At 49.0% G+C, this 24,301-nt stretch overlaps 1 protein-coding gene across 2 annotated transcripts; it reads right to left on the bottom strand.

The window, feature by feature from the left end:
• Positions 1 to 19,386: 19,386 nt before the first annotated feature.
• On the bottom strand, positions 19,387 to 23,160 carry DMBX1 (diencephalon/mesencephalon homeobox 1). Of its 2 annotated transcripts, none has more exons than XM_040408501.1 (4): positions 23,007 to 23,160; positions 22,726 to 22,904; positions 21,638 to 21,989; positions 19,387 to 19,784 (listed from the first exon to the last, which is right to left on the bottom strand). In XM_040408501.1, exons 1-4 carry the CDS (start codon positions 23,158 to 23,160, stop codon positions 19,387 to 19,389), a joined length of 1,083 nt encoding a protein of 360 aa, XP_040264435.1. The 2 variants fall into 2 exon arrangements, with proteins under 2 accessions (XP_040264435.1, XP_040264434.1); XM_040408500.1 differs by having other exon boundaries at positions 22,726 to 22,921; positions 23,009 to 23,160.
• Between the last annotated feature and the right edge of the window lie 1,141 nt (positions 23,161 to 24,301).

The following is a 24,301-nucleotide window of genomic DNA, read 5'->3' as shown; positions in this document are numbered from 1 at the left end:
GCATCTGTATCTGTGGTGAGGAGAGAAGCATGGCATCTGTATCTGTGGTGAGAAGAGAAGCATGGCTTCTGTATCTGTGGTGAGGAGAGAAGCGTGGCTTCTGTATCTGTGGTGAGGAGAGAAGCATGGCTTCTGTATCTGTGGTGAGGAGAGAAGCATGGCTTCTGTATCTGTGGTGAGGAGAGAAGCATGGCTTCTGTATCTGTGGTGAGGAGAGAAGCATGGCTTCTGTATCTGTGGTGAGGAGAGAAGCATGGCTTCTGTATCTGTGGTGAGGAGAGAAGCATGGCTTCTGTATCTGTGGTGAGGAGAGAAGCATGGCTTCTGTATCTGTGGTGAGGAGAGAAGCATGGCTTCTGTATCTGAGGTGAGGAGAGAAGCATGGCATCTGTATCTGTGGTGAGGAGAGAAGCATGGCTTCTGTATCTGTGGTGAGGAGAGAAGCGTGGCTTCTGTATCTGTGGTGAGGAGAGAAGCATGGCTTCTGTATCTGTGGTGAGGAGAGAAGCATGGCTTCTGTATCTGTGGTGAGGAGAGAAGCATGGCTTCTGTTTATGAGGTGATGAGAGAAGCGTGGCTTCTGTATCTGTGGTGAGGAGAGAAGCATGGCTTCTGGTTATGAGGTGAGGAGAGAAGCATGGCTTCTGTATCTGTGCTGAGGAGAGAAGCATGGCTTCTAAATCTGTGCTGAGGAGAGAAGCGTGGCTTCTAAATCTGTGGTGAGGAGAGAAGCATGGCTTCTGTATCTGTGGTAAGGAGAGAAGCATGGCTTCTGTATCTGTGGTGAGGAGAGAAGCATGGCTTTTGTATCTGTGGTGAGAAGAGAAGCATGGCATCTGTATCTGTGGTGAGGAGAGAAGCATGGCATCTGTATCTGTGGTGAGGAGAGAAGCATGGCTTCTGTATCTGTGGTGAGGAGAGAAGCATGGCTTCTGTATCTGTGGTGAGGAGAGAAGCATGGCTTCTGTATCTGTGATGAGAAGAGAAGCATGGCTTCTGTTTATGAGGTGAGGAGAGAAGCGTGGCTTCTGTATCTGTGGTGAGGAGAGAAGCATGGCTTCTGTATCTGTGGTGAGGAGAGAAGCATGGCATCTGTATATGTAGTGAGGAGAGAAGCATGGCTTCGGTATCTGTGGTGAGGAGAGAAGCATGGCTTCTGTATCTGTGGTGTTTAGAGAGAAGCATGGCATCTGTATATGTAGTGAGGAGAGAAGCATGGCTTCGGTATCTGTGGTGAGGAGAGAAGCATGGCTTCTGTATCTGTGGTGAGGAGAGAAGCATGGCTTCTGTATCTGTGGTGAGGAGAGAAGCATGGCATCTGTATATGTAGTGAGGAGAGAAGCATGGCTTCGGTATCTGTGGTGAGGAGAGAAGCATGGCTTCTGTATCTGTGGTGTTTAGAGAAGCATGGCTTCTGTATCTGTGAGGAGAGAAGCGTGGCTTCTGTATCTGTGATGAGGAGAGAAGCGTGGCTTCTGTATCTGTGAGGAGAGAAGCATGGCTTCTGTATCTGTGAGGAGAGAAGCATGGCTTCTGTATCTGTGGTAAGGAGAGAAGCATGGCTTCTGTATCTGTGGTGAGGAGAGAAGCATGGCTTCTGTATCTGTGGTGAGGAGAGAAGCATGGCTTCTGTTTATGAGGTGAGGAGAGAAGCATGGCTTCGGTATCTGTGGTGAGGAGAGAAGCGTGGCTTCTGTATCTGTGGTGAGGAGAGAAGCGTGGCTTCTGTATCTGTGGTGAGGAGAGAAGCATGGCTTCTGTATCTGTGGTGAGGAGAGAAGCATGGCTTTTGTATCTGTGATGAGGAGAGAAGCATGGCTTCTGTATCTGTGATGAGGAGAGAAGCATGGCTTCTGTATCTGTGATGAGGAGAGAAGCATGGCTTCTGTTTATGAGGTGAGGAGAGAAGCATGGCTTCTGTATCTGTGCTGAGGAGAGAAGCGTGGCTTCTGTATCTGTGGTGAGGAGAGAAGCGTGGCTTCTGTTTATGAGGTGAGGAGAGAAGCATGGCTTCTGTATCTGTGGTAAGGAGAGAAGCATGGCTTCTGTTTATGAGGTGAGGAGAGAAGCATGGCTTCTGTATCTGTGCTGAGGAGAGAAGCGTGGCTTCTGTATCTGTGGTGAGGAGAGAAGCGTGGCTTCTGTTTATGAGGTGAGGAGAGAAGCATGGCTTCTGTATCTGTGGTGTTTAGAGAAGCATGGCTTCTGTATCTGTGATGAGGAGAGAAGCATGGCTTCTGTATCTGTGAGGAGAGAAGCGTGGCTTCTGTATCTGTGATGAGGAGAGAAGCGTGGCTTCTGTATCTGTGAGGAGAGAAACATGGCTTCTGTATCTGTGAGGAGAGAAGCATGGCTTCTGTATCTGTGGTGAGGAGAGAAGCATGGCTTCTGTATCTGTGGTGAGGAGAGAAGCATGGCTTCTGTATCTGTGGTGAGGAGAGAAGCATGGCTTCTGTATCTGTGGTGAGGAGAGAAGCATGGCTTCTGTATCTGTGGTGAGGAGAGAAGCATGGCTTCTGTATCTGTGGTGAGGAGAGAAGCATGGCTTCTGTATCTGAGGTGAGGAGAGAAGCATGGCTTCTGTATCTGTGGTAAGGAGAGAAGCATGGCTTCTGTTTATGAGGTGAGGAGAGAAGCATGGCTTCTGTATCTGTGCTGAGGAGAGAAGCGTGGCTTCTGTATCTGTGGTGAGGAGAGAAGCGTGGCTTCTGTATCTGTGCTGAGGAGAGAAGCGTGGCTTCTGTATTTGTGGTGAGGAGAGAAGCATGGCTTCTGTATCTGTGATGAGGAGAGAAGCATGGCTTCTGTATCTGTGAGGAGAGAAGCGTGGCTTCTGTATCTGTGATGAGGAGAGAAGCGTGGCTTCTGTATCTGTGAGGAGAGAAGCATGGCTTCTGTATCTGTGGTGAGGAGAGAAGCATGGCTTCTGTTTATGAGGTGAGGAGAGAAGCATGGCCTCTGTATCTGTGGTGAGGAGAGAAGCATGGCTTCGGTATCTGTGGTGAGGAGAGAAGCATGGCTTTTGTATCTGTGATGAGGAGAGAAGCATGGCTTCTGTATCTGTGATGAGGAGAGAAGCATGGCTTCTGTATCTGTGGTGAGGAGAGAAGCATGGCTTCGGTATCTGTGGTGAGTAGAGAAGCATGGCTTTTGTATCTGTGATGAGGAGAGAAGCATGGCTTCTGTATCTGTGGTGAGGAGAGAAGCATGGCTTCTGTATCTGTGGTGAGGAGAGAAGCATGGCTTTTGTATCTGTGGTGAGGAGAGAAGCATGGCTTCTGTATCTGTGGTGAGGAGAGAAGCGTGGCTTCGGTATCTGTGGTGAGGAGAGAAGCATGGCTTCTGTATCTGTGGTGAGGAGAGAAGCATGGCTTCTGTTTATGAGGTGAGGAGAGAAGTATGGCTTCTGTATCTGTGCTGAGGAGAGAAGCGTGGCTTCTGTATCTGTGGTGAGGAGAGAAGCGTGGCTTCTGTTTATGAGGTGAGGAGAGAAGCATAGCTTGTGCTGTTCCTTTCAAATTGAATTTCCGCACTGTATTATTATCTCTCTTTACCTTTGTTGTTTTAGTCTATTGTTCTCTGCTGCCATCTGCTGGCCGGAATTTGTATGCTGCACGCCTCGTTTGTTGTCTATAAAGTTTTTTCTCTGGGCGTGGTTTTAGCAGCCTTGGGCCTGGTCACTTCCTGTAGCCTTTTTCAGTGCTGCATTCTTTGTGACTGGAGACACACACCTCGGCTTGTGAAGGCATCAGTTTTTGACCAGCAGTTGCCTCAGGAAAGACATCCACATGACAGCATCTACTGCATTCCTGTATTCCATCACTGTATGTCACTGCTCACGTTTGATTGCATCCTCATGTCTACGTCTGGATCCATCTAACCTGAGCATCTGCCGGTCCGGTCTGCTCCACTGCTTGGATACGAAGGTAGGACAGTCACAAAGCCATTATCATTTACACCTTCATTCGCCTTCATGTGGGGACAGAACAGTCAAAAACTGCCTTAAAGCCTTATACCCCAGTCAATATCCGTCTGAATGTCCAATGCCCGGCTGCAGGTTCCCTCAGAGCCCAGGGCCACACTCAGGAACCTCCCCTGCAACAGGCCCACTCCCAGCAAATCTGCCCGGCAACAGTGCATGTCCCATAAGCCTAAGGGGAAGCACGGCGTGTCCGCAGTAGATATACTCTCGCCTGGAAGTCCTCCACTACTCGCCAAGCCACTTTCTACATCCTACGTTAACCCTTGCTCGCATGATATAAGAACTGTTCACGCACGCGGGGCCTCCCTCAAACCAAAACCCCGCAATTCACTCAAAAGACCTTGGGAAACTCATCGGGGTGCCTCATCTGAGCCGCACTGCAATTTTCAGCCCCCAATTCAAAAGTTCATTTTCTTAAAGAGACAGCGCACCTTAAATCAAAATGGCCGAAAAGGACCTCGTACAGTTCCCCAGTGATGAAATAAAGCAAATGCAACCTGATACTGATCATTATGAAGAGCCGGAGGTAGAACCCACACTTCCAGCAGACCAAGTCACGCGACCAACGCGCTCTCTCAAACCAACTATAAAGATCACAGAAAACTATCACACCAGGAAAGATGAGCTATGTGACAACCTGGAAGAGCTATGGGAACGAGTTTCCTCCCTCATATCAGAACTTAAGTCCTCCTCAGGCGATGCCACCAGCTTACAAGTTGCCGTCGGGCGGCTGAACGCAGCCCATGAAAGATACAAGAGACTGTCCACAAGGTATATAACCTTTCTAAAAGACTCTAATATTGAAGAAGCCCTGTCAGAATTGTGCAAGGCAGAATCAATAGACAGACAAAGAGACGCCATGGTGCTGGATGCTAAAGATAAAGTGGAACTCCGTATCTCTCATTTGCAAGAAACTAGATCACACAGATCGCATTCGTCCAAACATTCCTCGCGGTCCTACAGATCATCATGCTCTAGAAGCTCTGCCCTGAGCGACAGATTACTAGAGGCCCGCATAAATGCAGAGCAATCCAAAGTGAGGCGTTCCTTCACCGAAAAAGAAGTCCTTGCGAGGGCAGAGGCACAGACGGCGGCCAAGAGGGCTAAAGCGGAAGCAGAAGCCTTGAGGGCAGAAGCCGAGGCGGCGGCCAAGAGGGCTGAAGCAGAGGCAGAAGCCAAGAGGGCTGAAGCGGAGGCGGCGGCCAAGAGGGCAGAAGCAGAAGCCAAGAGGGCAGAAGCGGAGGCTCGAATAAAGATCCTTGAATCAGAGAGGGAAGAGGAAATTGCATTAGCAAAAGTAAGACTACTTGAGCAAGCATTGAGCCAAGGCCTTGATTCAGTCTGCTTACCACCAGAGGATATAGACGATCCAGCTGATCACACCAGCGACTACATACTGAAACAGTTATCTGCACCACCCCCAGTGTGCAGTACTGTCCAAGCCAACAACACTGAAACCTCAAAGTCAGCTCTACCTGCAGTGGCAGCGATACCCACAGCACCCGAGCAATCCAATAACAGTTGCCCAGACGCGCCCTCTCAAGGGCAGTTATTACAGCAAGATGGCTACCAGGTGTTTCCTGGCCTACCTCCACAGCTCAAGCAACAGTCATCAGAATCTACAGAGGCTAGACCACAGCTCAACCCTGCAGCAACATCATTCTACCCGGAAGCATCTCACCCTTTCACGCCAAGCAACCTATACACCCCAGGGGCATCACAAGTTGTCATGGCAACAAGCAGTGAGAAATCAGATATGTCTGAGTTTGCCAGGTTTATGGTGAGCAGAGAGCTAATTAACACCAGTCTCTCAAAATTTGATGACCGTGCGGAGAGCTACAGAGCCTGGAAGGCAACCTTCAAAGCTGCCATCGCCAACCTCAACCTAACCGCAGAGCAGGAGCTCGACCTCTTGATCAAATGGCTGGGCCCAGGCTCCACAAATCGCATCAAGAGCCTTAGAACTGTCTATGTGGGACAAGCAGAAGCGGGTCTCGCTGCAGCCTGGCAGAGATTCGAACGCACCTTTGGCAGTGCAGAAGCAATAGAGAAGGCACTATTCAGGAGACTGCAGAACGTCCCCAAGATCAGTCTCAAGGTTGTCCACAAGCTTCAGGATTTAAGTGATTTGCTCATGGAACTGGAGCTCTCCAAAAGAGACCCTCGTCTGTCCGGGCTGTGCTACCTGGATACAGCCCATGGGGTGAACCCAATCGTCGTGAAGTTACCATACAGCCTGCAAGAGAAGTGGGCGGCATCAGTCTCAAGGTACAAAAGAGTGCATGACGTCACTTTTCCCCCATTTATTCATTTCTGCAGATTCATAGATGAACAGTCCCAGATGAGGAATGACCCCAGCCTTGACTTCCTGGAGTTCAATACTACAGCCTCAGTGACACCATCATCAAGGTATGAAAGTATTGTGCATAAACACAGAGACTTTAAGAGCAGCGTGAATGTTAGAAAGACTAACCTACCATCATCTGCAGTACCCACTGGTAAACAGTACACTACCTCATCAGGAGACAAGGCCTTCAATCGTGAATGTCCCATTCATAAAAAAACACACTCGCTGAACAAATGCAGAGAATTTAGATCCAAAACCATACAGGAGCGCAAGAAAGTCCTCACCGAGCTTGGGGTATGCTTCAGGTGCTGCGCTTCATTGGAGCACATGGCTAAGGACTGTAAATCCATTATCAAGTGTGAGGAGTGTCATAGTGAAAGACATGCCTCAGCTATGCACCCAACTCCACTCACAAGGGATTCACCTGCTGCTGTCACCACCAGTCCTGCTCAAAGTCATGGCGGGGAGCCCCAGAACCACACTAACACAGCCACTGCTGTTTCCTGCTCATGCTCGGACGTATGTGGGGAGGGCCAGAGTGAGAAATGTTGTGCCCGCATATGCCTAATTAAGGTCTAGCCGGAGGGGCTACCAGAAAAGGCAGTAAAAATGTATGCCATCATTGACGACCAAAGCAACCGCTCCCTAGCAGGACCTAAATTCTTTGAAGCCTTTGGAATAAAGGGACCGTCAGAACCCTACATCTTAAACACCTGCTCGGGTCGCATAGAGACTAGCGGCAGGAGGGCACAAGGATTCATCGCTTGTTCCGTCAGTGGAAATATGGAAATACCTCTACCGACGCTGATCGAATGCGATCAAATACCCAACCATAGGGATGAAATTCCTGCCCCGGAAGCTGCATTTCACCATCCACACCTAACGCACCTAGCCAACGTTATCCCACCTATGGACAACAACGCCGAGATTCTACTCCTGCTTGGCAGAGACAATCTAAGGGTACACAAGGTGCGTCAACAGTGTAATGGTCCCGACTATGCACCATACGCCCAGAGACTGGACTTGGGATGGGTGGTCATAGGAAATGTATGCTTGGATCAACCAAGAATCTGCTCTTTCAAAACGTACGTGCGTGGAGATGGACGCACAACTTGCATTAAGCCTTGCCCTCATCACTATGAGGTGAAAGAGAAGCCTCCAGACCTCATACAACCACCTGACGACATTCCTCCCTTTGCCGACAACTTGGGAAGATTAGTCTTTCACACAAGCAAGGACGATGATAAAGTAGCTTTGTCAGTAGAGGACAGAGAATTTATCAAGATAATGGACAATGAGTTCCTTAAAGACGAAACCAATCACTGGGTTTCTCCATTACCCTTCCGAGCTACCAGGGTGAGACTCCCGAACAATAGGGAACAAGCTCTGTCTAGATTTAACTCTCTTCAGCGTACCATGAACAGTAAGCCTGAGATGAGAGAACACATCGTTGCCTTTATCGACAAAATATTCCGCAACAACCATGCAGAACCAGCTCCTTCCTTAGGGAAGAACGACGAGTGCTGGTACTTGCCTTCATTTGGAGTGAATCACCCACGGAAACCTAATCAAATTAGGGTTGTTTTCGACTCAGGTGCCAAACATCAAGGTGTATCTCTTAATGATGTCCTTCTCACAGGTCCTAATCTGACGAAGAACCTAGTTGGAGTGCTGATGAGGTTCAGAAAAGAGCTCGTTGCCATCACCGCTGACATTGAACAGATGTTCCACTGTTTCGTAGTCAGAGAGGACCACCGGAATTTCCTCAGGTTTCTGTGGTACAAGAATAACGACACCAACGCAGAGATGGCAGAATATCGAATGAGGGTTCACGTATTTGGAAACAGCCCTTCACCTGCCGTGGCAACTTACGTCCTTCGGCGAACTGCATTAGAGGGAGAATCCAAGTACGGTAAAGACGCCAGAGACTTTGTAGAAAAGGACTTCTATGTAGACGATGGACTCAAATCACTACCGACTGAAGAAGCGGCTATCGATCTGCTCAAAAGGACTCAAAGTATGTTGTACCAAGCTAAACTTAGACTACACAAAATTGCTTCAAACAGCCTGGCCGTTATGAGGGCCTTCGAATCAGGCGATCATGCACCAGGATTCAAGGACATTAACTTGGGACTGGACAGTCCACCTGTGCAGAGGAGCTTGGGCCTCAGATGGGATCTCTCAGCCGACTCCTTCGGTTTTCAGATAAGTTGTGCAGACAAGCCATTCACAAAACGAGGCGTCCTATCAGTGGTAAACAGCCTATTTGATCTGCTGGGATTTGTAGCGCCCATCACCATACAAAGTAAATCTCTACTGAGACAGTTTTCTGAAACAGTCAAGGATTGGGATACCCCACTTCCCTCCGAGAAAGAGCAAAAATGGGAAGCCTGGAAGCGATCTTTGTGTGCCTTGGATAAGATCCACATCCCGAGATGCTATATTAAAACTTCACTTTCCTCTAGCATAAAGAAAGAACTCCACATGTTCTCGGACGCCTCCACGGAGGCAATCGCAGCGGTTGCCTATCTGAAGGTGACAGAACCCAACAACCAAAACCACGTTGGATTCGTCTTTGGTAAGGCTAAGTTAGCCCCCAAGCCCGATCATACTATTCCCAGACTGGAACTTTGTGGGACCGTGTTGGCAGTGGAGATTGCGGATTTCATACAACAAGAACTGGGTGTCGACATAGCTGAAGTCCAGTATTACACCGACAGTAAGGTCGTTTTAGGTTACATCCACAATCGGACCAAGCGATTTTATGTGTACGTTAGTAACCGCATAGAGAGAATCAGGAGGTCCTCCAAACCTGAACAATGGCACTACGTACCATCCGAACTTAATGCAGCAGATCACGCCACTAGGCCTATGTCTATAGGTTCCTTTACTAACTCTACTTGGCTTACCGGTCCAGAGTTTCTACTTGGAGAGGCGGACGAATGTGTACAGGAAGTTTTCAGCATCCAGGATCCGGATAATGATCCAGAAATCCGCGCTGAAGTTAGTGCACTAGTCACTGGAACTACGCAAACCGCCAGCTTCGGTTGTCAGCGCTTTGAACGTTTCTCCAGTTGGATGAGACCCATCGAGAACGTCCCTGATGGGTGAACAGGACTGTATCAAGCTTCGCAGATCTTCTCCATTCCAAGTTGGAAAACGGGACTAATCTAATGTTTGCATTCTAACATGTTTTTCTTTTACAGGTTGTTTATATTTTATGGACATTCGTCATAGTGAAATCCCCAAAGTGAATTTCAGACGGGGAGTGTGCTGTTCCTTTCAAATTGAATTTCTGCACTGTATTATTATCTCTCTTTACCTATGTTGTTTTAGTCTATTGTTCTCTGCTGCCATCTGCTGGCCGGAATTTGTATGCTGCACGCCTCGTTCGTTGTCTATAAAGTTTTATCTCTGGGCGTGGTTTTAGCAGCCTTGGGCCTGGTCACTTCCTGTAGCCTTTTTCAGTGCTGCATCCTTTTTCAGTGCTGCATCCTTTGTGACTGGAGACACACACCTCGGCTTGTGAAGGCATCAGTTTTTGACCAGCAGTTGCCTCAGCAGTTAGCCTCAGAAAAGACATCCACATCACAGCATCTACTGCATTCCTGTATTGCATCACTGTATGTCTGGATCAAATAAACCCACGTTTGATTGCATCCTCGTGTCTACGTCTGGATCCATCTAACCTGAGCATCTGCCGGTCCAGTCTGCTCCACTGCTTGGATACGAAGGTAGGACAGTCACAAAGCCATTATCAGTTACACCTTCATTCGCCTTCATGTGGGGACAGAACATGGCTTCTGTATCTGTGCTGAGGAGAGAAGCATGGCTTCTGTTTATGAGGTGAGGAGAGAAGCATGGCTTCTGTATCTGTGCTGAGGAGAGAAGCGTGGCTTCTGTATCTGTGGTGAGGAGAGAAGCGTGGCTTCTGCATCTGTGGGGAGGAGAGCAGCGTGGCTTCTGTATCTGTGGTGAGGAGAGAAGCGTGGCTTCTGTATCTGTGGTGAGGAGAGAAGCGTGGCTTCTGTATCTGTGGTGATGGAGAGAAGCGTGGCGTCTGTATCTGTGGTGATGGAGAGAAGCGTGGCGTCTGTATCTGTGGTGATGGAGAGAAGCGTGGCGTCTGTATCTGTGGTGATGGAGAGAAGCGTGGCGTCTGTATCTGTGGTGATGGAGAGAAGCGTGGCGTCTGTATCTGTGGTGATGGAGAGAAGCGTGGCGTCTGTATCTGTGGTGATGGAGAGAAGCGTGGCGTCTGTATCTGTGGTGATGGAGAGAAGCGTGGCGTCTGTATCTGTGGTGATGGAGAGAAGCGTGGCGTCTGTATCTGTGGTGATGGAGAGAAGCGTGGCGTCTGTATCTGTGGTGATGGAGAGAAGCGTGGCGTCTGTATCTGTGGTGATGGAGAGAAGCGTGGCGTCTGTATCTGTGGTGATGGAGAGAAGCGTGGCGTCTGTATCTGTGGTGATGGAGAGAAGCGTGGCGTCTGTATCTGTGGTGATGGAGAGAAGCGTGGCGTCTGTATCTGTGGTGATGGAGAGAAGCGTGGCGTCTGTATCTGTGGTGATGGAGAGAAGCGTGGCGTCTGTATCTGTGGTGATGGAGAGAAGCGTGGCGTCTGTATCTGTGGTGATGGAGAGAAGCGTGGCGTCTGTATCTGTGGTGATGGAGAGAAGCGTGGCGTCTGTATCTGTGGTGATGGAGAGAAGCGTGGCGTCTGTATCTGTGGTGATGGAGAGAAGCGTGGCGTCTGTATCTGTGGTGATGGAGAGAAGCGTGGCGTCTGTATCTGTGGTGATGGAGAGAAGCGTGGCGTCTGTATCTGGTGATGGAGAGAAGCGTGGCGTCTGTATCTGGTGATGGAGAGAAGCGTGGCGTCTGTATCTGTGGTGATGGAGAGAAGCGTGGCGTCTGTATCTGTGGTGATGGAGAGAAGCGTGGCGTCTGTATCTGTGGTGATGGAGAGAAGCGTGGCGTCTGTATCTGTGGTGATGGAGAGAAGCGTGGCGTCTGTATCTGTGGTGATGGAGAGAAGCGTGGCGTCTGTATCTGTGGTGATGGAGAGAAGCGTGGCGTCTGTATCTGTGGTGATGGAGAGAAGCGTGGCGTCTGTATCTGTGGTGATGGAGAGAAGCGTGGCGTCTGTATCTGTGGTGATGGAGAGAAGCGTGGCGTCTGTATCTGTGGTGATGGAGAGAAGCGTGGCGTCTGTATCTGTGGTGAGGAAAGAAGCGTGGCGTCTGTATCTGTGGTGAGGAAAGAAGCGTGGCGTCTGTATCTGTGGTGAGGAGAGAATGGTGGCGTCTGTATCTGTGGTTAGGAGAGAAGGGTGTTGTGGCGAAACCGACCTCGCCACTGGGTTTTGGAGAGGACTGACTGCTGGCCTCTTGCCCCTGGATTATGGGCCATATACTAACTTTTAAACCCCTGAACCGATTCAAGTGAATTTTGGATAGGTTTGTCCCCAAGTTATACTGTTTGAATTAATGTAAGTTATATGTATGGCCAATGTAAACTCACAAAGTTGTAACTTTATAATAAGTGTAACTTGTCAGCTTGGGAGGAAAATGCGGGTGTGTTTCTATTGTGCCATTGTCCCATTGTGTGTTTAAAATGGTGATGTCTGTTCTGTTGTCCTCACATGTGTATTGGCGATCTCCCTTTGTTCTCAGAGATAATTGGATTGCTCCTCAGGTTGTCTCTGGGACAGAGAGGAGGAGACCATGATGCATTGTGGGGATATGGTGTCCTATGTCACAGTCTTCATTCTGGTCCTCTGGGGGCGTGAACGATTGGTTGCTGTAGTTACATTGTATGTGTTGTAAATTACTGATTGGTTGTAATTCAAACCCCTGTGGGCAGTACTATGTTTGTGGTTTATGAATAAAAGAGGCTGTACGTGAAGTACAGTCAGACCACTGCTTGACCCTCAACACGGAGCCTTGTCTCGTTATTGGGGGGATTCACTGTATGCTGTTAGAAGACCGATTGCCAGAAGTGTAAGCTGATTCCTGTTCGTCTGCTAGCAGCTATTCGCGAGGTTCCAGTTTGGAGTGCTACTTTGTATCCAGTTCGGGAGTTTGGTGTTCTGAAAGTAGCTGTGCCTGTCTCTCAGAAAGGGGCATATCGCCTAAACGGATTTTAACCCCTTGTCTGCTGAAACGGTCTGTTACACGTGGCTTCTGTGTCTGTGGTGAGGAGAGAAGCATGGCTTCTGCATCTGTGGTGAGGAGAGAAGCATGGCTTCTGTATCTGTGGTGAGAAGAGAAGCATGGCTTCTGTATCTGTGGTGAGAAGAGAAGCATGGCTTCTGTATCTGTGGTGAGAAGAGAAGCATGGCTTCTGTATCTGTGGTGAGAAGAGAAGCATGGCTTCTGTATCTGTGGTGAGGAGAGAAGCGTGGCTTCGGTATCTGTGGTGAGGAGAGAAGCATGGCTTTTGTATCTGTGATGAGGAGAGAAGCATGGCTTCTGTATCTGTGGTGAGAAGAGAAGCATGGCTTCTGTATCTGTGGTGATAGAGAGAAGCATGGCTTCTGTATCTGTGAGGAGAGAAGCATGGCTTCTGTATCTGTGCTGAGGAGAGAAGTGTGGCTTCTGAATCTGTGGTGAGGAGAGAAGCATGGCTTTTGTATCTGTGGTGAGGAGAGTAGCGTGGCTTCTGTATCTGTGGTGAGGAGAGAAGCATGGCTTCTGCATCTGTGGGGAGAAGAGAAGCTTGGCTTCTATAGAGAAGCATGGCTTTATTATCTGTGGTGAGGAGAGAAGCATAGCTTCAGTATCTGTGGTGAGGAGAAACCTGGCTTCTGTATCTGTGGTGTGGAGAGAAGCGTGGCTTCTGTATCTGTGGTTAGCAGAGAACCGTTGCTTCTCTGTGATGAGGAGAGTAGCATGGCTTCTGTATCTGTGGTGATGGAAAGAAGCGTGGCTTCTGTATCTGTGGTGATGGAGAGAAGCGTGGCTTCTGTATCTGTGGTGATGGAGAGAAGCGTGGCTTCTGTATCTGTGGTGAGGAGAGTAGCGTGGCTTCTGTATCTGAGGTGAGGAGAGAAGTGGGGCTTCTGTATCGATGGTGAGGAGAGAAGCATGGCTTCTGTAACTATGGTAAGGAGAGAAGCCTGGCTTCTGTATCTGTAGTGACTAGAGAAGCATGGCTTCTGTATCTGTGGTGAGGAGAGAAGCATGGCTTCTGTATCTGTGGTGAGGAGAGAAGCATGGCTTCTGTATCTGTGGTGAGGAAAGAAGCATGGCTTCTGTATCTGTGGTGAGGAGAGAAGCATAGCTTCTTTATCTGTGGTGAGGAGAGAAGCATGGCTTCTGTATCTATGGTGAGGAGAGAAGCATGGCTTCCGTATCTGTGGTGAGGAGAGAAGCATGGCTTCCGTATCTGTGGTGAGGAGAGAAGCATGGCTTCCGTATCTGTGGTGAGGAGAGAAGCATGGCTTCCGTATCTGTGGTGAGGAGAGAAGCATGGCTTCCGTATCTATGGTGAGGAGAGAAGCGTGGCTTCTATATCTGTGGTGAGGAGAGAAGCGTGGCTTCTATATCTGTGGTGAGGAGAGAAGCGTGGCTTCTGTATCTGTGGTGAGGAGAGAAGCGTGGCTTTGTTGGTGAGGAGGATAAGTTTCCTGCTCCTACTCCACTATGTCCATCCAGCCATATCTCCCTCCCCGTCCTCCTGTCCTGGCTGTAAGGCAGCTGTCTGCAGCTGAGTCCCTCCTCCACTGATCCCAGCAGATAGACAGACAGACAGACAGACAGCAAGTTCTAATCTTCACTTTTATTATTCCAGGTTTAGTGTTCCTTTAAAGAGGTTCTCCAGGATTTTGATATTGACGGCCTATGTTCAGGATAGGTCTGAGCAGCCGCATGAAGAGGCTGCAGTGCTCTCTGAGTTCAATCTGATGCTACTTTCATCAGTGACGTGGCCTGGGTGTATCTTTTTTAAGTAAATGGGTTTAGTTGTAGTACCAAGCACAGCCACTATGCAATGGTTGGCGCTGTGCTTTGTGGCGCTCAGGGGTGCTGGCAGTTTGACCACCATTAATAGCATAGGAAAATCCTGGAGAACCCCTTTTATCTGTGCTGAGGAGAGAAGCATGGATTCTGTATCTGTGCTGAGGAGAGAAGCATGGATTCTGTATCTGTGCTGAGGAGAGAAGCATGGATTCTGTATCTGTGCTGAGGAGAGAAGCGTGGCTTCTATAGAGAAGCATGGCTTTTGTATCTGTGGTGAGGAGAAAAGCATGGCTTCTGTATCTGTGGTGAGGAGAGAAGCATGGCTTCTGTATCTGTGGTGAGGAGAGAAGCATGGCTTCTGTATCTGTGGTGTGGGGAGAAGTGAGGCCTCTGTATAGGATCTGAGGAGAGTAGCGTGGATTCTGTATCTGTGTTGAATAGAGAACCGTGACTTCTGTAGCTGTGGTGAGGAGAGAAGCATGGCTTCTGTATCTGTGGTGAGGAGAGAAGCATGGCTTCTGTATCTGTGGTGAGGAGAGAAGCATGGCTTCTGTATCTGTGGTGAGGAGAGAAGCATGGCTTCTGTATCTGTGGTGAGGAGAGAAGCATGGTTTCTGTATCTGTGGTGAGGAGAGAAGCATGGCTTCTGTATCTGTGGTGAGGAGAGAAGCATGGCTTCTGTATCTGTGGTGAGGAGAGAAGCATGGCTTCTGTATCTGTGGTGAGGAGAGAAGCATTGCTTCTGTAATTGTGGTGAGGAGAGAAGCATTGCTTCTGTAATTGTGGTGAGGAGAGAAGCATGGCTTCTGTGTCTGTGGTGTGGGGAGAAGTGAGGCCTCTGTATAGGATCTGAGGAGAGTAGCGTGGATTCTGTATCTGTGTTGAATAGAGAACCGTAACTTCTGTAGCTGTGGTGAGTAGAGAAGCATGGCTTCTGTATCTGTGGTGAGGAGAGAAGCATGGCTTCTGTATCTGTGGTGAGGAGAGAAGCATGGCTTCTGTATCTGTGGTGAGAGAAGCATTGCTTCTGTAATTGTGGTGAGGAGAGAAGCATTGCTTCTGTAATTGTGGTGAGGAGAAGCGTGGCTTCTGTATCTGTGGTTAGGAGAGAAGCGTGGCTTCTGTATCTGTGGTTAGGAGAGAACTGTTGCTTCTCTATCTGTGATGAGGAGAGTAGCATGGCTTCTGTATCTGTGGTGATGGAAAGAAGCATGGCTTCTGTATCTGTGGTGATGGAGAGAAGCGTGGCTTCTGTATCTGTGGTGAGGAGAGAAGCGTGGCTTCTGTATCTGTGGTGAGGAGAGAAGCGTGGCTTCTGTATCTGTGGTGAGGAGAGAAACGTGGCTTCTGTATCTGTGGTGAGGAGAGTAGCATGGCTTCTGTATCTGTGGTGATGGAAAGAAGCATGGCTTCTGTATCTGGTGATGGAGAGAAGCGTGGCTTCTGTATCTGTGGTGATGGAGAGAAGCGTGGCTTCTGTATCTGTGGTGAGGAGAGAAGCGTGGCTTCTGTATCTGTGGTGAGGAGAGAAGCGTGGCTTCTGTATCTGTGGTGAGGAGAGAAGCGTGGCTTCTGTATCTGTGGTGAGGAGAGAAACGTGGCTTCTGTATCTGTGGTGAGGAGAGAAGCGTGGCTTCTGTATCTGTGGTGAGGAGAGAAGCATGGCTTCTGTATCTGTGGTGAGGAGAGAAGCATTGCTTCTGTAATTGTGGTGAGGAGAGAAGCATTGCTTCTGTAATTGTGGTGAGGAGAGAAGCATTGCTTCTGTAATTGTGGTGAGGAGAAGCGTGGCTTCTGTATCTGTGGTTAGGAGAGAAGCGTGGCTTCTGTATCTGTGGTTAGGAGAGAACCGTGGCTTCTGTGTCTGTGGTTAGCAGAGAACTGTTGCTTCTCTATCTGTGATGAGGAGAGTAGCATGGCTTCTGTATCTGTGGTGATGGAAAGAAGCATGGCTTCTGTATCTGTGGTGATGGAGAGAAGCGTGGCTTCTGTATCTGTGGTGATGGAGAGAAGCGTGGCTTCTGTATCTGTGGTGAGGAGAGAAGCGTGGCTTCTGTATCTGGTGAGGAGAGAAGCGTGGCTTCTGTATCTGTGGTGAGGAGAGAAACGTGGCTTCTGTATCTGTGATGAGGAGCAAAACATGGCTTTTGTATCTGAGGTGAGGAGAGAATCATAGCTTCTGTATAAGTGGTGAGGCGGGAAGCGTGACTTCAGTATCTGTGGTGATTTAGAGAAGCTTGGCTTCTGTGTCTGTGGTGAGTAGAGAAGCGTGGCTTCTGTGTCTGAGTTGAGGAGAGAAGCATGGCTTCTGTATCTTAGGTGAGGAGAGAAGCGTGACTTTTGTATCTCTGGAAATTAGAGAAGCATGGCTTCTGTATGTGTAATGAGGAGAGAAGCGTGGCTTCTGTATCTGTGGTGTGGGGAGAAGTGAGGCCTCTGTATAGGATCTGAGGAGAGTAGCGTGGATTCTGTATCTGTGTTGAATAGAGAACCGTGACTTCTGTAGCTGTGGTGAGTAGAGAAGCATGGCTTCTGTATCTGTGGTGAGGAGAGAAGCATGGTTTCTGTATCTGTGGTGAGGAGAGAAGCATGGCTTCTGTATCTAGGGTAAAGAGAAAAGCGTGGCTTCCGTATCTGAGGTGAGGAGAGAAGGGCTTCTGTATCGATGGTGAGAAGAGAAGCATGGCTTCTGTAACTGTGGTAAGGAGAGAAGCATGGCTTCTGTATCTGTAGTGACTAGAGAAGAATGGCTTCTGTATCTGTGGTGAGGAGAGAAGCGTGGCTTCCGTATCTGAGGTGAGGATAGAAGTGGTGCTTCTGTATCTAGGGTGAAGAGAAAAGTATGGCTTCTGTATCTGTAATTAGGAGAGAAGCATGGCTTCTGTATCTAGGGTAAAGAGAAAAGCATGACTTCTGTATCTGTGATGAGGAGAAAAGCATGGCTTCTGTATCTGTGGTAAGGAGAGAAGCATGGCTTCTGTATCTGTGGTAAGGAGAGAAGCATGGCTTCTGTATCTGTGGTGAGGAGAGAAGCATGGCTTCTGTATCTGAGGTGAGGTGAGGAGAGAAGCATGGCTTCTGTATCTGAGGTGAGGTGAGGAGAGAAGTGGGGCTTCTGTATCGATGGTGAGGAGAGAAGCATGGCTTCTGTAACTGTGGTAAGGAGAGAAGCCTGGCTTCTGTATCTGTAGTGACTAGAGAAGAATGGCTTCTGTATCTGTGCTGAGGAGAGAAGCATGGCTTCCGTATCTGAGGTGAGGAGAGAAGTGGTGCTTCTGTATCTGTGGTGAGGAGAGAAGCATGGCTTCTGTATCTGTGGTGAGAAGAGAAGCATGGCTTCTGTATCTGTGGTGAGGAGAGAAGCATGGCTTCTGTATCTGTGGTGAGGAGAGAAGCATGGCTTCTGTATCTGTGGTAAGGAGAAAAGCATGGCTTCTGTATCTGTGGTGAGGAGAGAAGCATGGCTTCTGTATCTGTGGTGAGGAGAGAAGCATGGCTTCTGTATCTGTGAGGAGAGAAGCATGGCTTCTGTATCTGTGGTGAGGAGAGAAGCATGGTTTCTGTATCTGTGGTGAGAAGAGAAGCATGGCTTCTGTATCTGTGGTGAGGAGAGAAGCATGGCTTCTGTATCTGTGGTGAGGAGAGAAGCATGGCTTCTGTATCTGTAGTGACTAGAGAAGAATGGCTTCTGTATCTGTGGTGAGGAGAGAAGCATGGCTTCTGTATCTGTGGTGAGGAGAGAAGCATGGCTTCTGTATCTGTGGTGAGGAGAGAAGCATGGCTTCTGTATCTGTGGTGAGGAGAGAAGCATGGTTTCTGTATCTGTGGTGAGAAGAGAAGCATGGCTTCTGTATCTGTGGTGAGGAGAGAAGCATGGCTTCTGTATCTGTGCTGAGGAGAGAAGCATGGCTTCCGTATCTGAGGTGAGGAGAGAAGTGGTGCTTCTGTATCTGAGGTGAGGAGAGAAGCATGGCTTCGGTATCTGTGGTGAGAAGAGAAGCGTGGCTTCTGTATCTCTGGTGATGGAGAGAAGCATGGTGTCTGTATCAGAGGTTAGAAGCGTAACTTCTGTATCTGTGGTGAAAAGAGAAGCATGGCGTCTATATCTGAGGTGGGGAGAGAAACGAGGCTTCTGTATCTGTGGTGAGGAAAGAAGCATTGATTCTGTATCTGAAAGGATGGTGAGAAGCATGGCTTTTGTATATGTGATGTGGAGAGAAGCGTGGTTTCTGTGATAAGGAGAGAGGCGTGGCTTCTGTATCTATGGGGAGGAGAGAATCGTGGCTTCTGTATCTATGGGGAGGAGAGAAGCGTGGCTTCTATATCTGTGGTGAGGAGAGAAGCGTGGCTTTGTTGGTGAGGAGGATAAGTTTCCTGCTCCTACTCCACTATGTCCATCCAGCCATATCTCCCTCCCCCGTCCTCCTGTCCTGGCTGTAAGGCAGCTGTCTGCAGCTGGGTCCCTCCTCCACTGATCCCAGCAGACAGACAGACAGACAGCAAGTTCTAATCTTCACTTTTATTATTCCAGGTTTAGTGTTCCTTTAAAGAGGTTCTCCAGAATTTTGATATTGACGGCCTATGTTCAGGATAGGTCTGAGCAGCCGCATGAAGAGGCTGCAGTGCTCTCTGAGTTCAATCTGATGCTACTTTCATCAGTGACGTGGCCTGGGTGTATCTTTTTTTAAGTAAATGGGTTTAGTTGTAGTACCAAGCACAGCCACTATGCAATGGTTGGCGCTGTGCTTTGTGGCGCTCAGGGGTGCTGGCAGTTGGACCACCATTAATAGCATAGGAAAATCCTGGAGAACCCCTTTTAGGTCCCGCTTACAGGATGGCTGAGACTGCACACAGTGACATACAATGACATGTTAAAATCTGATGCTGATGGTAGGATACAAGGCATAGCAATGGTGGAGCGAGAACAATCAGCGGTGCATCATACATTCACATGACAAGGGATTTCTCGTCCAGGGACTGCCGGGGGCACTCTAGACGTCTACAGACACCACAATGACATTCACAAGGCCTGTAGCACATAATGTGTGGATCCGGTCCTCAAATAGTCTTTACAGTCCATTGGCAGTCCAGCACCATCAGTTGGGTAACGTGTCCAGTCCTAAGGAAGCCGCGTGTTGCTTCGCACGGAGCCTCAAATTTTCAATACTTGTGGTTTTGCTGTTGAGACTTGGAAGGGTCCCGGGGCTCTGCAGAATGGGAGAGGACCAGACCTGCTGAGCATGGGACAAGGACTGGTAGTACGACTGACAGTGTAAGCTGCTGAGTGGTGCCATTCCCACATTCATGCCCAGGTATGGCACAGCTGGTGGACTGGCCATATCAAAGGACGAGTAATGCACCAGGTTGTTGGCTGCCATGTGTTGCCGGAACTGTTCTTGCAGGCGGAACAAGCTTAGCGGAGAGGATGAGTAGGAATGAGTCGGAGGGAGACAATTACTGGAACTCGGGGCCACAGCACTGCTGCCCGGGGACTCTGCAACAGAACAAACCCTCAGTTATTACCATGCACAAAATGCCTTCTATATCGCTACTCTGGGTGTGGTGAATGCCAGGGGTCTATATGGCGCTTAATATATCATCACATAGAGAGGTCGTCAGCCGAAATAGTGGACTCTTAATATCCCGTCACATAGAGAGGTCGTGAGCCGACATGGCGGACTCTTAATATCCCGTCACATAGAGACGTCGTGAGCCGACATGGCGGACTCTTAATATCCCGTCACATAGAAACATCATGAGCCGACATGGCGGACTCTTAATATCCCGTCACATAGAGAGGTCTTGAGCCGACATGGCGGACTCTTACTATCCCGTCACATAGAGAGGTCGTGAGCCGACATGGCGGACTCTTAATATCCCGTCACATAGAGACATCGTGAGCCGACATGGCGGACTCTTAATATCCCGTCACATAGAGACCTCGTGAGCCAACATGGCGGACTCTTACTATCCCGTCACATAGAGAGGTCGTGAGCCGACATGGCGGACTCTTAATATCCCGTCACATAGAGACCTTGTGAGCCAACATGGCGGACTCTTACTATCCCGTCACATAGAGAGGTCGTCAGCCGACATGGCGGACTCTTAATATCCCGTCACATAGAGAGTTCTTGAGCCGACATGGCGGACTCTTAATATCCTGTCACATAGAGACGTTGTGAGCTGACATGGCGGACTCTTAATATCCCGTCACATAGAGAGGTCGTCAGCCGACATGGCGGACTCTTAATATCCCGTCACATAGAGAGTTCTTGAGCCGACATGGCGGACTCTTAATATCCTGTCACATAGAGACGTTGTGAGCTGACATGGCGGACTCTTAATATCCCGTCACATAGAGAGGTCGTCAGCCGACATGGCGGACTCTTAATATCCCGTCACATAGAGAGGTCGTGAGCCAACATGGCGGACTCTTAATATCCCGTCACATAGAGAGGTCGTCAGCCGACATGGCGGACTCTTAATATCCCGTCACATAGAGAGGTCGTGAGCCGACATGGCGGACTCTTAATATCCCGTCACATAGAGAGGTCGTCAGCCGACATGGCGGACTCTTAATATCCCGTCACATAGAGACCTCGTGAGCCAACATGGCGGACTCTTACTATCCCGTCACATAGAGAGGTCTTGAGCCGACATGGCGGACTCTTAATATCCCGTCACATAGCGAGGTCTTGAGCCGACATGGCGGACTCCTAATATCCCATCACATAGAGAGGTCTTGAGCCGACATGGCGGACTCTTAATATCCCATCACATAGAGACATTGTGAGCCGACATGGCGGACTCTTAATATCCCGTCACATAGAGACATTGTGAGCCGACATGGCGGACTCTTAATATCCCGTCACATAGAGAGGTCTTGAGCCGACATGGCGGACTCTTAATATCCCGTCACATAGAGAGGTCTTGAGCCTACATGGCGGACTCTTAATATCCCGTCACATAGCGAGGTCTTGAGCCTACATGGCGGACTCTTAATATCCCATCACATAGCGAGGTCTTGAGCCGACATGGCGGACTCTTAATATCCCGTCACATAGAGAGGTCGTGAGCCGACATGGCGGACTCTTAATATCCCGTCACATAGAGAGGTGGTCAGCCGACATGGCGGACTCTTAATATCCCGTCACATAGAGAGGTCGTCAGCCGACATGGCGGACTCTTAATATCCCGTCACATAGTGAGGTCTTGAGCCGACATGGCGGACTCTTAATATCCCGTCACATAGAGAGGTCGTCAGCCTACATGGCGGACTCTTAATATCCCGTCACATAGTGACATTGTGCAGAGTCTCCATTGCACCAGATCCTTTGTGTCACTCACCTGTTTTGGGACTTGCTCTCTTATAGTTTGGGACTTTGGATTCTGAGGGTGAAGATTTTGCGGTTTCTTCCTCCTGCGGGCCCCTGGACTCCTCCTCTTTGTCGGTTTGCTCCTCGGCTGCAGACTCGCTGGCGGACTGATCGGATAGTGCTGAGTTCAGCTCCGGTTTGACGTCATTTACAGAGCTGTGCAGGGACTTGGAGTCACAGCTGGGAGTTGCAGGCTCCGCAGGGGCGGAATCAAGTTTGGCCTCACTGCTCCCTGTTTCAGAGTCTTTGTGTTTCTGTAGTTGCTCTTTTTGGAGACTTCGCTGCTTCTTGCGGAATTTGGCTCTTCTATTCTTAAACCAAACCTGCAATGTAATGAGACTCAGTGAGTTCACTTGGTGCATCACACGTAGCGTACATCACACATAGCGTACATCACACATAATGTACATCACATGTAGATCACACATAGCGTACATCACACATAATGTACATCACATGTAGATCACACATAGCGTACATCACACATAGCGTACATCACACATAGCGTACATCACACATAATGTAGATCACACATAGCGTACATTACACGTACATCACACAGAGTACATCACACATAATGTACATCACACGTACATCACACATAGAGTACATCACACATAGAGTACATCACACAGCGTACATCACATGTAGATCACACATAGCGTACATCACACATAGTGTACATTACACGTAGATCACACATAGCGTACATCACACGTACATCACACGTACATTACATGTAGCTCACACATAGCGTACATCACACATAGCGTACATCACACATAGCGTACATCACACATAGCGTACATCACACATAGCGTACATCACACGTAGCGTACACCACACGTAGCGTACACCACACGTAACGTACACCACACGTAGCGTACACCACACGTAGCGTACACCACACGTAGCGTACATCACACGTAGCGTACATCACACGTAGCGTACATCACACGTAGCGTACATCACACATAGCGTACATCACATCATACCGCACACAGTAATCATTATACACACTCCACTTCCTAGCGCTCAGCTGTCACGGCCGGGGTGTACCTGCACTCTAGCCTCAGGTAGGTTGGTGCACATGGCCAGTCTTTCCCGCATCACTACATCAGGATAGTGCGTCTTCTGGAAAGTCTTCTCCAGAGCTTCCAGCTGCTGCGCAGTGAACGCCGTGCGACTTCGGCGCTGTTTGCGATGCTGGGACCCATATCGGGCTTCCAGGATGATGTCTTGAAATGTACAGCCGTTGGAAGATAAAATGGGCCAATTTAATTACAGGAAGAGACTGATGACTTCTGCTAGCTGACAACACCCAGGCCCCATCATCTTACCAGCAAGTCTCTCTGCCAGGGTCAGCGCGTGCACCGAGGGGCGGTAGTCGGGCGTATGCTGCGCCTGCTGTGCTGCCTGCTGGTGCAGGTTGTACATGGCACTGAGCGAGTTCATAGCGTGCAGGGAATATCCATTCACCCCATAATGCTGCATGGCTGCACCTCCTGGGGAGAGACAAGTATAACAGTGATCAGGGAAACATGACTGCCGCAGAAGAGTGTCAGCTCATAGGGCTAGTCATAGTTACCATAATACTGACAGAATCTAAAGCCTTTACTAGGGTCCCCAATATGCCGGCAGGGAACCCCATTATCCAACATCTACAGCAGGTTTCAGAGTGACTGGTGCCAGAAGGGACTTCATCATACAAGACATACACCGAAAACGCCAAGACACCTGCTGTCACCGGGACCACCCAAACACCTGCATCCACCGAGACCACCCAAACCCCTGCAGTCACCAAGACCACCCAAACACCTGCTGTCACTAGGACCACCCAAACACCTGCATCCACCGAGACCACCCAAACACCTGCAGTCACTGAGACCACCCAAACACCTGCAGTCACCGAGACCACCCAAACACCTGCAGTCACCGAGACCACCCAAACACCTGCAGTCACCGAGACCACCCAAACACCTGCTGTCAGTAGGACCACTCAAACACCTGCATCCACCGAGACCACCCAAACACCTGCTGTCACCGAGACAACCCAAACACCTGATGTCACTAAAACCATAACTTTTCAACAGCACTGTACAGACATTCTCATCCCTTATATATCACTGACATATTCCACAGCGCTGTACAGACATTCTCATCCCTTATATATCACTGACATATTCCACAGCGCTGTACAGACATTCTCATCACTTATATATCACTGACATATTCCACAGCGCTGTACAGACATTCCCATCACTTATATATCACTGACATATTCCACAGCGCTGTACAGACATTCTCATCACTTATATATCACTGACATATTCCACAGCGCTGTACAGACATTCTCATCCCTTATATATCACTGACATATTGCACAGCGCTGTACAGACATTCTCATCACTTATATATCACTGACATATTCCACAGCGCTGTACAGACATTCTCATCACTTATATATCACTGACATTTTCCACAGCGCTGTACAGACATTCTCATCACTTATATACCACTGACATATTCCACAGCGCTGTACAGACATTCCCATCACTTATATACCACTGACATATTCCACAGCGCTGTACAGACATTCTCATCACTTATATATCACTGACATATTCCACAGCGC

This window comes from Bufo bufo, chromosome 9, assembly GCF_905171765.1.
Source record: "Bufo bufo chromosome 9, aBufBuf1.1, whole genome shotgun sequence".
In the NCBI taxonomy this organism is placed as follows: domain Eukaryota; kingdom Metazoa; phylum Chordata; class Amphibia; order Anura; family Bufonidae; genus Bufo; species Bufo bufo.
The sequence above is the reverse complement of the archived record's forward strand: the minus strand, read 5'-3'. Positions and strand labels throughout refer to the sequence as shown.